Raw genomic sequence first — 13909 nt, 5'->3', positions numbered from 1 at the left:
GCTGTTCTGGTTGTACCGGGTGCAGCGTGGGAGGCTTCCCTGGAGCCCCCAGCAGCTAGTTGGGAAGGCTCCTCTGGAGACACAGCTCAGGGCATGCACTAGTCAGGGAATGTCTTTTCATCTGACTTGGAGGCACCTGCTCTGTGCCCGGGGTGTTTCCCCTGAGTAATTTCACCCTGTGACAGTCCTTTGAGATGAGGAGGGGTCACAGGGAGTCTTAGAGGCCTGATGGGTGGCACAGTAGAGTTAGAGCTCTAAACGCTCACTCCAGCTGCACCTCCTCTCCCTTTGTCAGTTTGCCAAGAGGGGTCTGTTGTGAGCTACCCCCTGAGTGGGCAGTAAAGGGAATAAAACATGGAAACCTTCTGAGTGGCTCTGAGCACACCCTCCCATTGGGGAGAGCCCTCAACACATAGGAAGCAGCAGCTAATACTACAGTCCAGTTTCCATGTGGTTTCAGGGTCTTTCTACCACTCACATCATGATGTTAACTGAGTTTGAACTTACCAACACCTTCCTGCCGCCATATGCTTTTCTTCCCAACACACCATGTGGGACCACTCAGTAGGGTTTTCCCTGGTCATTAGCTGAGAAGATGGAGGAGATTGGAGAGAATTCTGGAGATCACTGTCTGTAATGGGCGAGAGGTGACTGAGCATGTGTTCTTTCTTTTTTTTTTATTTAATTTTTAAAATTGCTTTTATTTTTTAAATACATGACAACAGAATGCATCACAATTCTTATTACACGTATGTAACACAATTTTTTTATAGCACTGTTTGTATATAAAGTGTGTTCACACCAATTCATGTCTTCATACGTGTACTTTGGATAATGATGTTCGTCACATTCCACCATCCTTGCTAATCCCCGGCCCCTCCTCTCCCCTCCAACCCCTCTGCCCTATCTAGAGTTCGTCTATTCCTCCCATGCTCCCCCTCCCTACCCCACTATGAATCAGCCTCCTTATATCAGAGAAAACATTCGCCATTTGTTTTCTTTTGGGATTGGCTGACTTCACTTAGCATTTCTTCTCCAACTGCAAATGCCATGATTTTATTCTCTTTTATGGCTGAGTAATATTCCATTGTTGAGCAGGTGTTCTGATTGGGGCTGTGCAGGATTCTGCGGGGCAGAGAGATGAGAGAAACATGGTCCCTTCTGAAGGGACTCACGAGCTAGGCAGATAGGAAGCAAGTGCATTGGACAGAATGTGATGAGCTAGGAGCAAGGAGACCCTGGTACTGGGAAGAGCATGGGGGACTCAGATGCGGGTGATGAAGAATGCTTCACGGAGAGGGGAACTCCCGGCTGGGCCTCACAGAATGTCATGCACTGTCTGCCAGGAGCCCAGGGGACCAGTGCTGTTGAGCAGGTGGTGTACTGACAGTGTGTGTCTCTGGATAGGTTGTTTCCCTCACAGAAGGTGGGAATAGATGACTTCCCAAGTCCCCGAGAGCCCTATAACAAGGCAGAGATTTTACTTTTAAACTGTCCTACTGTTTTCACAGAGTTCAGCATTGTGTGGAGCAGTGTATGATTATGTACCAGAAGCCCACACATAAGGAGGGTAAAACTCATGGTAGAGGTGGGGTTTAACTGACTTCTCTTCCAAGGAGCGAAGGTTTCAGTTGAGCCTCTTGCTGGCTGGGGCAGGGGTGGGGACCAGCTCACTTCACACACAGCACATAGCACACAGCAGGTATGCAGATCCAAACAGAGCCCTGGACCTGGATTCTTCTGTCCAAGGCTGGTCCTGGTGGGAGTCAGTCCCACAGAGGTAGAGCCCCTGGTTAAAGGCTCCTTGTCCCCCTAATTAGACCCATTGCACACGCTAGTTCAGGGCTGGCCCTTCTGGGGAATGTTACTTTGCAAATGGGATCTCGGTAGGGTAGGTCAGAAAGCCTCATTAGGGAATCCTTGATAGTGCCTCTTCCCCGTCAGAAGTGTCTGTGTGGGACATTGAATTGGGTAGCTTCTGGCATCCCTGGGAAGTGCTGAGGACTGAGGCAGAGCCCTCTTCATACTTCACTCTGGGGACTTGTGAAGCACTGGAGAGGGAGGGTGGGTCCCTTCTCCAGCTATGCCAGGAATTAAAAACATTTGGGTGTTTAATGAGCATGTTCAAGAGCCATTTGCCCTGCCTGTGGACCTCCAGACAGCCCTCTTCACATAGGTGGTGCTCAGACGGCCACATGTGAATGGAGCTGTCTTATTTCTCGCCATTAGTTTACCAGTTACAGCCAGCGGGGAACCTGAGCCCCAGGCCAACTTGGGGATACTGGGTTAGCGACTCCAGGTGGAAAGTACCAGCTCTGAGGAATGCCCAGCTTTAAGTACTCTTAATAAAGTGAAGTCATTTATTTGTGCAGCAAACATTATTGAGCATCTGCTGCAAACCAGGCCTACACTGGGAGAGTTGGGGGCAGGGCAAGGAGGAGCAGGCCACCCCTTCCCTCCCCTTGGTGAGTGCACACCACAGGTTGCTGGAAGGAGCCCGTGACCTCTCGAGGCTGCATTGACACAGCTTTACCTGCCATTTTAGACACACATCGCTGATTGCCCTGAAGATAAACTGCATCTGGGGAGTCTTCCCTGATGGGTATTCACAGGGGATCTTTAAAATACTGTCCACTGAGGCAGCTGATGTGCAGAGCCAGGTTTACCAGTTACAGCCAGTGGGGAACCTGAGCCCCTGGCCAACTTGGGAATACTGGGTTAATTTATGAGCTCAGTCCTCCCCTCTGGGACTCAAGGGCGTACCAGGCAGCGGCTGGCCGGCCGTGTTGGTGCGTGCACACAGAGGCCCTTGGTGCTCACAGCTGCTGCTGCCTGTCCCTGTCCTGAGCCCTGTGAGGGTGCATTGTTTTGGGGGTGATGCTGGTTTCATTCATGAGCTTTTGACAGAAGCCCAGTCCAGAGTCACAGTACTCAATGTCTTGGCTCAAGACTGGCTGCTGAACCAATGTACTGAATAGAGATCAGCCAGTTCCCTGGATGTGGTGGGTTTCAAACATTAGCAAGAGTAATGGTCCCTGAGCATGTTGTATCCCCCATGGCTGGGCCCTGCTCCTGGAGTTCTGGTCTTCAGGTCTTGGAATCTGGTCCCCAGGCCAGGAAACTGGGTTTCTTATGGACCCGGTTGATGCTGATGTTGTCAGCTTGTGGAATAAGGCCCTATCCCTGCAACCATTCCGGTTTTGATTGACACTGGGTGCCCCCTGGGGCAGAACCTTGGGGACACAGCAGTCAGTCTCTTGGTGGGTGGAGGATAAAGATGGGGGCTCTGGGGTGGGCTGAATTCTTATACTTCGCTCTTCTGCTGCAGGTCGAGGCGGAAGCCGTGAATCGTTCCATCACCATTGGCAACCAGACCAACTGCCCTCTGTACATCACCAAGGTGATGAGCAAGAGCGCGGCTGAAGTCATTGCCCAGGCCCGGAAGAAGGGTAAGTGCTGCGGGCTGGGCCACCTGGCTGTGGACAGGTTGGCGGGAGGGAGGGCTCATCACCCAGGAGGGCTCCTTTTCCGACCCTCATGCCAACTGGGACACTTTTATCACGTTCCAGCATTAACCTAATTACAGCCCAGCAAGGCAGGGAGCTCCAGTTTCCTGCCTTTGTTCCTCTCCTGGGGCCTTGTTCTTATCTATTTAAAGCCGCAGCTGGTGGTCTTGGGGGACCAGCCCCTGAGCAGTGATGAAGCCCTTTCTTTCTGTACCTNTAAGCGCAGCCCCTGGTGGCTTCCCCCCCCCCCCCGCCCTAGTAGAAAAGTGGGATTTAATTTGATGCAGTCTAAATAAATTAGGCACATACATGGGTGACGTCATTTTTCATTTGCTACAGAGCCCTTCTGGGGAACATTACTTTGCAAAGGTGTCTCCCCTTCGAGGCTGGTGATCTCGGCGGGGTAGGTCAGAAAGCCTCATGCTGGGCAGGGTGTGCCATTCTGCCCCAGATAAGATCCTGGGCAGGTTTCTGGTGCTTGAGTACACCCCCCACTTCAATAAACTATGGAGGCATTCTGGGCAAGGCTGGCTCTCTGTTCGTACTAGGGAGTCATTGAGAAGGCTCTGGAAACTAATTCATTGAGTGCAGCTTCCAGCGCTTTCCTGGGGGACGCTTCCTTCTGTGGAGCATCTTATGCATAATGAATACAGCAGAGACCTGTGGTCCCCAGCTTGGGAGTTAGCTCCTCCAACAGGAAGCCTGGGAGCCCAGAGTTGGCTTTGATGGTGGATCTTAGTCTGATCTGAAATGAACATGAGAAAAGGAGCCCCCTTCTTCCTTTTTGTCTCTCTCCCTACCCGCTTGCCTCTCTACCTGTCCATTTCTAGTTTTCTCTTGACTTGGTCTTGTCTTTATCAGCCTCTCTTTCTCTTAGTCTCTGTCTGCACCTTTGTCTCTCTCTGTTTCTGTCAGTAGGGAGCACTTTGACCTCTACAGCTCCGTTTCCAGCTCCCCGTGGAATGTGATCCACACAGATCAGGGAGGGCTGTGGGATTTATTTCACTGGTGGGTGACTTCATACAAGCCCCAGAACAAATTGCTCAATGACCACTAAATCAGCTGGTCCCAGGAGATGGCTTCCAGATGGACCTAGCACTGCCTGCTCAGACCCAGCAATTCCCAGCCCCTGTTCTTGGGAGCTCTCTGGGCCTCTCAAGTGATTGCTTTGCTGGTGCGTTCTTGGGAACCTGCCCTCTCCCGGCAGTTTCAAGGAATTGCTTTTTTGCAGTAAGCATTCCCCTAAAGTGATATGATCTCCTCAGGAGTAATATAATCCATCCAAGGAGACCTTGCGGATGATGTCTTCATCGCCCAGACACACATTTGTGCGACGGCCAGGTGGGGCTCAGCCACAACACTGATCACCTGTCGCAGTACCATGTAGCGTGGGAGCTGTTCACACAGTGTCCAAAAGGAGAATCTAGAGGGCAGTTGATTTTTGTATCTTTTATCAATTATTCTGTGCCTGGATGATAATAATTCACCAGTCAGGCAAACAGTTTAAAATAATCTTGAATTGTGGCCCTGTTATCTAGTGTGTACCTGAATGCAGACACTCACCTGCCCAGACTGGAGCATGGACCGTGTGGACTCTCTCCAGACTGCAGTCAGGGCTGGTGGTCTTGGGGGACCAGCCCCTGAGCAGTGATGAAGCCCTTTCTTTCTGTACCTGAGTTTTCTTATCCAAATGAGGGTCTGCAGTGTTACTGAAGCATCCAGGGGGCCGCTGCCCTCTATTGTTCCACTAACTTTCAGCTTTGTGTGTGTCTCGGGGGTGAGCACCAAAGGGAACGATTTCAGTCTTTTCTAGTTCCAGAACCTCCCAGGATTAGTCCAGCTGTACCCACACCACGGTTGCCAACGTGGCTTTTGCATTTGGACTGTCACCCTTTTAGTCCATGAAAGCCTTCGTGTCAGACCTGACCTGCTGGAAGGAATTTCAGTGCACTTGGATGCTAACGAGCAGGACAGGAACCCTGGCCAACCTCACCGGCCATTAAGGTTCTTTCCACCTTGTTGGGACTCCCTGACAATTTCAGGAGGCAGCTCAGGCAGTAACTTTTATATTTTGTTTTCCTTTGCAGCTGAGTCAACAAGGTCAGGGCTATTAAAGTGTGGAATTGGGGCTCGATTGCCAGGTGTCTAACTTCAGCCCACAGATCTCCACGTTAATGTTTGACTGACTTACCTGCACACTTCGAGATTATGTTAGACTAGGAAATGCTGTGGTCTCCCTGTGCTGGGGCTTCCCTCCTCAAGAACCTGGTAGAAACTGGAGCCTGACACCTGGCAGAAGCTTGGGGAATGTGGAAGCAAGGATTCCCATGCAACCTCCTGCAAGGGGAGGGTAGTAATCATCACTCACCTCATGGGGCAATGATGCCGTTTAAATGTGATAATGTAGGTAAAGATGTATACAATAACTTCTACCAGTTATCCTCATGATGAAAGAATGAAGGGCTGGTTTATCCTCAGACTTGTTAGGCAAGCAGAGCAAAGACACCGGCAACTTAGGGCAAAGTTTTTCTGCTAAGGATTGCTTTTCTGCCTCGGTGGGTTCTTCTGGCCCCCAGGTCTGAGGTCTCAGGCACTGCCAGCCTTCAGCCATTCCACCCCTTCGTCTGTGAAACGGAGAGAGATTTTTTTTTTCCTTCAGCAAACTTTTCCTATGTGATACGTCAGGCCTAGGTATCAGGGACGAGACACCATCCCAAGCCTCAGCCAGCTCCTTCAGCAGCAGGAAAGGGACTCTTGACCATAAAGTGACCGTGGGACACGATCAGTGCTACCGAGGAGGTATAAGCCAAGCAGGGCTGGGGACCTACACAGAGCCTCAGGGGGCCAGAACTCAGAATTTCTCTACAAATATGGGCAGTTGGTAACTCATAACAAGCAGTGACAGGTGCTTCTCTTGGTGAGGCCCTGTACCTCGGTGTCTCCCACGTCCCCTGTGGTCCTTTACGACGTCCGTGTGTCTAGATGTTTAGGAAAGTGAGGATCTGAGATAAAAGGGAGACGCTGAGATGAACATCTCCCATGCTGGCCTGACCCGACCCGACTGAGCCCATCTTTCCTGGACATGGGCTGCCTCCATCCTTCTGTGCCAGGCCATAGCCGGACAGATGGCGTCAACCCGTTTTGCAGATTAGGAAATGAAAACACAGCGAGGACCAGGATGTCTGGGACAGTTTTTGTGCGTGAAAGGAACTCGGACCCCGGTCAGTTTCATGCTTTGTTTCCTGGAAGAGGAACCAGAAGGCAGAAATTGAATCTTACCTCAGATCATGGGGCCTGGGGAAAGTAGTTCCAGACTCCCGGGCATCTTTCTGTCCAAGGGGTTCACTGTGGGTCTTTCTCTCCTAGAATGGTCTCCTTCCGACTGCCTCTGTCACTATGTGAAAACTGGTGTGTGAATGGCGGCCCGTGGGCGGTGCCCAGTGACATCATTTGTGGACTTGCTATTTTTTCTTCCTCCTCAAACCACCCCCAGAACCCAGAGGCAGACAGACTCAGCTGTGGCTGCTGAGGGCTTTTAAGCCCTGGGAACCTGATTCAGGACAAGAGTTCTTATGCCCTGCAGGCCAATAGGTGTGCTCTGGCATCGTGAGGACCACCTCAGCTTGGGATGAATCCTTAGGGCTCAGCTAGTGCACCACACAGCCACCTAGAATTAGAATTGAGAGTGGCAGGTGGGTTGGGTTGTGAAATAAAATTTACCAAAGTCTCTATTAGTCAGGATTATCCAGAGAAACAGAACCAAAGGGGGTGGGGGATGGAGACAGATCTATTTTAAGGAATTGGCTCATGCAAGTGTGGGGCTGGCAAGTCTGAAGCCTGCAGGGTGGGCTAGCAGGCTGGAGACCCCAGGGAGGAAGAGGTTTTCACCTGAGTCCACAGGCTGTCCAGAGACGAGCCCTTCTGGGTCAACACTCTCTCCTTTGAACAATTCGTGCCCTTTTGGCGAGAATTCAGTTTGCATTATAATTCAGCTGGATCCTGCTTTTGATTTTCAGCCATCTCACTTCTGCATCTGTGAGACTTAAGAGTCTCTTTCAGGCCATTTACGTGGTGCTTGATGTGGGAATTCGAACCCCTGAATCCATTGTTTTCTTTCCCCACTTGGTTCCAGCACCATTAAGAGCAACAGTCAGTCTCATGACATTTTGTCAGTTTGACAAAAATGTTCTACAGTGTCGCCCAGAATCTTGCCTCTTAGAAGTGTTGATAGGGAGCATCAGGAGTCGGATTTTGTGTATCTATCGCCCCATTGTGCCATCGACTGCAAGGGCTGTCTTTACTGGAAATAGAAACCTTAAGGCTTTTAAATTGAATCGGATTAGAAAACCAATTCCAACAACCTCAGAAGCAATCCTAAAACTCAGTCTTGAGATTTTTGTTTCCCTAGAACCACTCTTAGTACCAAAATCTGATAGCACGGTCCCAAGGCTGATGGGTGCGGCATGGGTTCTCTGAAAGAGCAAGTCTGGTGTGTGTGTATGTGTGTGTGTGGTGTGTGCCTGTCCCTCTGTTTTTCCGTCCCAGGCTCTTTTCTGTCTCTCTTGTGCTGCATTCTGAGTTATACACACACGTGATCTTCCTTTGTTCCTACTTTGGATTTGCCCTGCTGCTTCTCATTCATGGGAAATGACGAACTGTAGGATCCAGGAGCTGTCAAACATTTTTAAACCCCGACCTTGCATTTATTCCTCACGAATGCACCCTGGCCCCAGGCTGGTTGTGAATAAACATCACCCGGGTGTCCCCTGTGAGTCCCTGCATTTCCCAGGGTTACGAGGGAGTCTGCCAGAGGCTGGCTTGGGGTCACATCCTTCAGTTTAGACTTTCCCTGGAGAAGAAAATCATGAAGCTCCGAGGGCCGCCAAGAAAGCGTCAGCAGTGTGTTTAGAGAAGTGCAGAAAGGCCAATTAAGCCATTCTGTGGTTTATTATTATGAGTGGCAATTATTTCTGGCATGCAAGCTCACTGGTGTCTGTGGCCTGACTGAGCTCCGGAAGCTCATTCAGGGCTGTTTATAGATGGGGAGAAAAGCCCTGGGGGAGGCACCAGGCCACTGGTGATCAGGCCACTGGGGAGAGCCTCATTCTGTAGACCCATGCTGCCTGGAGGTGGAGGCCTTGGACTGGTAGTTAATCCCTGCCCTGCCTTTGGAACTGAAGAACAGAAATAAAGTCCAAAGACAGCAAGAACCTCTGAATCCCTCAGTGAATTATAACAGAACAAAGCAGAAATGACCCTCAAGAGGCTCCCCTTTTCTCTTAGTGCCCCCTTTCTTGTCCATGCATGCTGCCATCTTGGTTTGGCTCAGGTACAGGAGTCCTTGCTTATCCTTGGACTAAGCAGGGAGGTTCTGGTCAGCAGTGGCCTTGGAAGCCCCAACCCATCAAGTTAAGGGGTTTCCAGAGGCTGAAGGCTGAGTTTGTTCTCTTGTGAGGTGGGTGTCCTGGGTGCTGAAGGAAGAGACCTTTGAGCAGCTCCCTACCCCAATCCGAGTGGTATTTCACAGGGAGAGATGAAGCCAGCCCTCCTAGCACCATGCCCTCCTGGTGCTCAGTTTCCAAGGGCAGGACTGAGGAGCAGATTCAGTGAGAGGATGAGTCATGGCAAGTCACGTGGAACCCGGGAAATGTGGGCATTGGTTCAGGGACCCCCAGGCCCTCCGACTATGGGATTTTACTGGTTGTTTGGTTGGTTTTTATTACTCCAAGCACCTTTCTCTCATGAACTTTTTCACAGCCGTGGGGATAGAACCAGAAGACCTTTAGGACTGTGAATCCTTGGTGTTCCTAGGGCTTACACAGATCTCACCTTTGTGCTCAGACAGGCAGGCAGCAGTAGGTGGGACCTCCAGACCTGGGTGGGCCGGGAGAGTGAGACTTAACCAGATGGGTTGGACTGAACTGGATCAAGTTAGACTTAACAAGATCTTTTGGATGCACCACCCCAAAGCTGGGAGCTGAGGTCCTGTGAGAGGCTGCCCCTGGGTCCTGGTCAGCTGTTGGCATCTGGGGAAGGACCTTGGCTGTAACAAGTCCTTGTCACATATGCTGTTTTTCTGCTTTGGGTTGAGCTGAGTGGGCTGTCTGCACCAGCTTCTGGGGGAGTCTTTGAGTGGATCAGGAAGGCAGGGTCCCTTCCAGTCATCCTGAGTGGCACTCTTCTTCCTGGGGGCTTCCTTCTGGGCAGGCCCCCTGGTCCTGGAGTCCCTCCTCCTGCTTGGGATTGTGACTGATTGCCCGGAGACAGCGGCCTTCTGGGGCCTCCACCACTCCCTGGCTGAACAGGGACTTCTTTGTGGAATTCCTGAGGCAGGAGGGGGCAGCTCCTCCGAGCCAGCTCTGAGTGGCGGGCAAAGAGGGTGTTGTGGAATATTATCTGGTGATAAGGCTTTGGAAGCTGTGGAGGGGAAGGGAAGCACATTCCTGACTGGGCCGGGTTTGGCCCCGAGGGCCCTGTGTTTGGGGAGAAGGGAATCTAGGCTGGACGATGTGGGTGGGGGTGAACCCTGCGGTAGGAGAGGTGGATGTGGCTGGCTGAGCTCAAATTCCGGCTCTGATGCCTTTAATTAATACATGATTGGGCCGTTTGATCCATCTAACGTGTAGTTTTTGAGTGCCTACTCTGTGCAGATGAATAAATTGCCTTCAATGTGTCTCCATTGAGAGGAGTCAAAAAAGTTCAAAACTGGGCATTCAGTGGAGCGGAGGATGGGATTCTGGGGCAGATGGTGTGAGGCCGAGTTGTTCTTGGCATGATGTCAAAGAGGAGATCTTTGGATAGTGAGGGCAGTAGATGTTTCAGTGAGGAGTGGTTTTTATTTTATTTTTACTTTTATTTTTTAATTTTTAAAATTTTTGTGCTTAGGGCACTCACAGTTTGCCCTCCCGTGTATATAAATGACTCCCCAAACCTGGCTGGCTCTGCATTGACAGAGTTGGGGACAAGATTTGGGCAGCAGGAGCTGGTGTTCTTTCTTGGACATTGTAGCAAATTCGCCAAGGCTTTGGAAGCTCTGAGACCTCGCTAGTGTGGCTGTGGCCACTCCACCAAAGGCCATGGGTGTGGCAGCTGACACGGGCAGCTCCCCTCACGTGGCCACCCGGGTCCAGGCTTCCTCTCGGGAGGTCTGGAGGTGGTGTGTTTGCTGTCCAGGGCTTCGGCTTGTTCTGTCCTGGGTGATTTCCTCTCGCTGGCCTTGCAACAGAACCAGTCAGGGCAGGGCACTGGCACGTGTGAGTGGAGAGGGCGCTTTCTGAGCCCCAAGGGCACATTGGAGTGCATCCAAGAAGAGCCTAGGTGGCACTTGGGGCGGGGTGCTTGAAGCCAAGTAAGCTGGAGATTGTTCCTGGAGCTTGGGAGCAGGCGTGGGAAGCAGAAGCCTGGGGGCTGTTTAGGACCACCAAGGGACAATGCACAGGCTTCACAGGGGGGTTCACAGGAAATTTCCGGGAGCACATGCCCTATAGGTGGCTTTGGCCAGATGAAGGACGTGGCCTCCCAAGCATGCATTGCCTCACCTGTGACAAGGCTGCCGTCTCCTTCACAGGGCTGGTGAGAGCAGTGGTGGCTGCCAGTGTCCCCCAGTGAAGGTGGCCCCCACCCCTCCTCCTGTGTGACTGAGCCACATGTGTTCTGACCCTCAGGAACTGTGGTGTACGGCGAGCCCATCACCGCCAGCTTGGGGACTGACGGCTCTCACTACTGGAGCAAGAACTGGGCCAAGGCCGCTGCCTTTGTCACCTCCCCACCCCTGAGCCCAGATCCAACCACTCCAGACTTTCTCAACTCCCTGCTCTCCTGGTGAGTCCTGGCCACCTGCTCACACTCCACAATCTCTGACTCCTCAGACCAAGCTGACCTGACAGGTGACCATGCGGTGGCCCAGAGCAGGCTTGGAAATAGACCCTTATGCACCAAACTGGGGTTGATAGATGCGAACAAGGAATTGTCATTGTGTCACTGTCCCTGGAGGGTGTTCCTGATTAAAAAGCTGGGCCATCGTGACAGTCAGCCATGGGGCATGAGTTGGTGTCTGAAGACCCCTCTTTGGCTGCAGGACTTGACCTCCCTGACCACAAGTTGTCTCACCTGTGCATCAAGGATGGCATCTCCTTGGAGGCCTGAGGAGAGTGCTGGTGGGCTGCTGGCGAGTGTCCCCTAGTGAAGGTGGCCTCCATACTCTTTAGTGTTGTTGGACTGAGCCCTGGGTGTTCTGATTCTCTGGTGCCACGAGTTCCCCCAGATTTTTCATAGGACAGATTGGGCACAGTGTTATCCTATTATATGTTTCCTTCCAGTGGAGACCTCCAGGTCACTGGCAGTGCCCACTGCACTTTCAACACTGCCCAGAAAGCCGTAGGAAAGGACAACTTCACCCTGATTCCCGAGGGCACCAACGGCACAGAGGAGCGGATGTCCGTCATCTGGGACAAGGCTGTGGTAAGGACCAAGGGTCTCACTCATGGTGCGCCTTGGTGCTTCCTCATCTGCAGGCATGGACTTGAGATGCTGGTTGAGAACATTCTAGAAGCTGGTACTTGTGTGGCAGTCTCCTACATAAGTAGGAGTCGTCTCCATGACTACTCCTGAAAGGTCATTTCACCTTAAATATTACACGTTCCTTATCATCCTCTCTGGGACAGTGGAGCCTGAAAACATGTAGTCTTTATATGTGACTTCTGTGCCCGTCAGGAGAGAACTTCCTCAGCCACCTGGTGACTTAATCAGCTAGCTCTTGTCCTGTTGGAAATGGACTCTCTGAAGGCTGTCTGGATTTAGCATTTCTATCCCACCTCAGGCTTCTGGAATGCCCAGTTTGAACAGGCACTGAGCTTTGGGGAATCTTTGGTCTGTTTCATTTTAATGTTTTAAAATGTAACAGCAACAGGTTTTCTGTTTCTTGATGAATTTTTAGATTATGTAAATAAAAATCACCTTGTTTCAGACCCAACTACAGGGAGCATGCTAGCAAGTGCCTTTCCATTTTTAAGGAGTGCTTAAGTGCACAGGTACGTATGTTATGTGAGAGTGTGTCAATAACATTAGCATCATGCATAGTATTTTGAGATCTGTTTTTTTAGGCAGTTTTAATATACCATGAAAAAGTTTCCACATCCTTAAATGCACTTGGTTTTTGATAGCAGACTTTTCCATCTGGTGCTAAATGGTGATTCACTGGCAATGCTTTGAACATTTCTGTTGTTTCTGATATTTTTTACCGGGATGGGCGTCCATGTAGACACATCCTTGGACACATCCTTAATAATGTTTGTAGGCATCATTAGGGAAAAGGGTGTGTGCATTTTTAAGGCTGTTGATACATATTACTGTTAGCATTCCTTCTAGGAAGATTGAACCCCTTTATATGCAACCAGTAATGTGTGACATCCCCCAGTGTTTTCTCCATGTCCAAATGGGTATTATGAGCCAAAAGCCCAAAGTAGTACTGATTTGATAGGTGAATGTTAAGTCTCATTGTTTGACCTTTAATTTCTTCAGCTACTGATTAGAGTGAATATACTTTTGTGTGCTTTTTGGCCATTTGTACCTTTTTTACTCTCTCTTGCTGCATGCTCATTTCCTGTGCCCATCGTTGTACTGAATTTAGAACCGATTTGGGAAGGAAAGGACTTGAGCTAATGTGATTGGTGCCTGCTGTATACTGTGGAGCCAGAGGCAGAGCTGAGACCTGCAGTTAGAGTAGATGCGAGGTGATATCTATGCCTCTCTCCCTCTCTTTTTTTTTTTTTTTTTGGTACCTGGTATTGAACTCAGGGGCACTTGGCTACTGAGCCACATCCCCAGCCCTATTTTATATTTTATTTAGAGAGAGGATCTCACTGAGTTGCTTAGTGCCTCACTATTTGCTGAGAGGCTGGCTTTGAACTCGCAATCCTCCTGCCTCACCTTCCGGAGCCGTTGGGATTACAGGCGTGTACCACCCAGCTGCACCTCTCTTTTGTTCCAATGGCATGTCCCTTCTCTATGCTGGATAGCATCCCACCTTGCAGCTCTCTGACCTGCTGTCATGTGTGCTCTGCCCCTCAGGTCACTGGGAAGATGGACGAGAACCAGTTTGTGGCTGTAACCAGCACCAATGCAGCCAAAGTCTTTAACCTTTACCCCCGGAAAGGCCGCATTGCTGTGGGATCTGATGCCGATCTGGTCATCTGGGACCCTGACAGCATCAAAACCATCTCTGCGAAGACACATAACAGTGTAAGCCTGTTAGCTCGCACACCTTATCCACATGGATCACAGGCACACAAGGGGCAGAGGAAGGGAGAGGCCCAGGGGCTGTAAAGAGAACTTGCTGTGCTGGGAATGAATTTTCCCCAGGATGTGTGATAACTTGAAATTTGTTGAGGGAGCAAACAAAAAGA

At 50.7% G+C, this 13909-nt stretch overlaps 1 protein-coding gene across 3 annotated transcripts in view; it reads left to right on the top strand.

Annotated features, from left to right (window-relative positions):
• Dpysl2 (dihydropyrimidinase like 2) overlaps positions 1-13909 on the top strand; it is a 114249-nt gene that overhangs the window by 93015 nt on the left and 7325 nt on the right. For all 3 annotated transcript variants that reach the window (XM_015499459.2, XM_015499458.2, XM_048801553.1), the window contains exons 8-11: positions 3329-3449; positions 11171-11327; positions 11825-11966; positions 13575-13745. In XM_015499459.2, coding sequence (XP_015354945.1) covers positions 3329-3449; positions 11171-11327; positions 11825-11966; positions 13575-13745 — 591 coding nt within the window. The remainder of the gene's footprint in view (positions 1-3328; positions 3450-11170; positions 11328-11824; positions 11967-13574; positions 13746-13909) is intronic.

Source organism: Marmota marmota, unplaced genomic scaffold (genome assembly GCF_001458135.2).
Source record: "Marmota marmota marmota unplaced genomic scaffold, marMar, whole genome shotgun sequence".
Classification (NCBI taxonomy): domain Eukaryota; kingdom Metazoa; phylum Chordata; class Mammalia; order Rodentia; family Sciuridae; genus Marmota; species Marmota marmota.
This window is presented reverse-complemented; position numbering and strand designations above follow the sequence as displayed.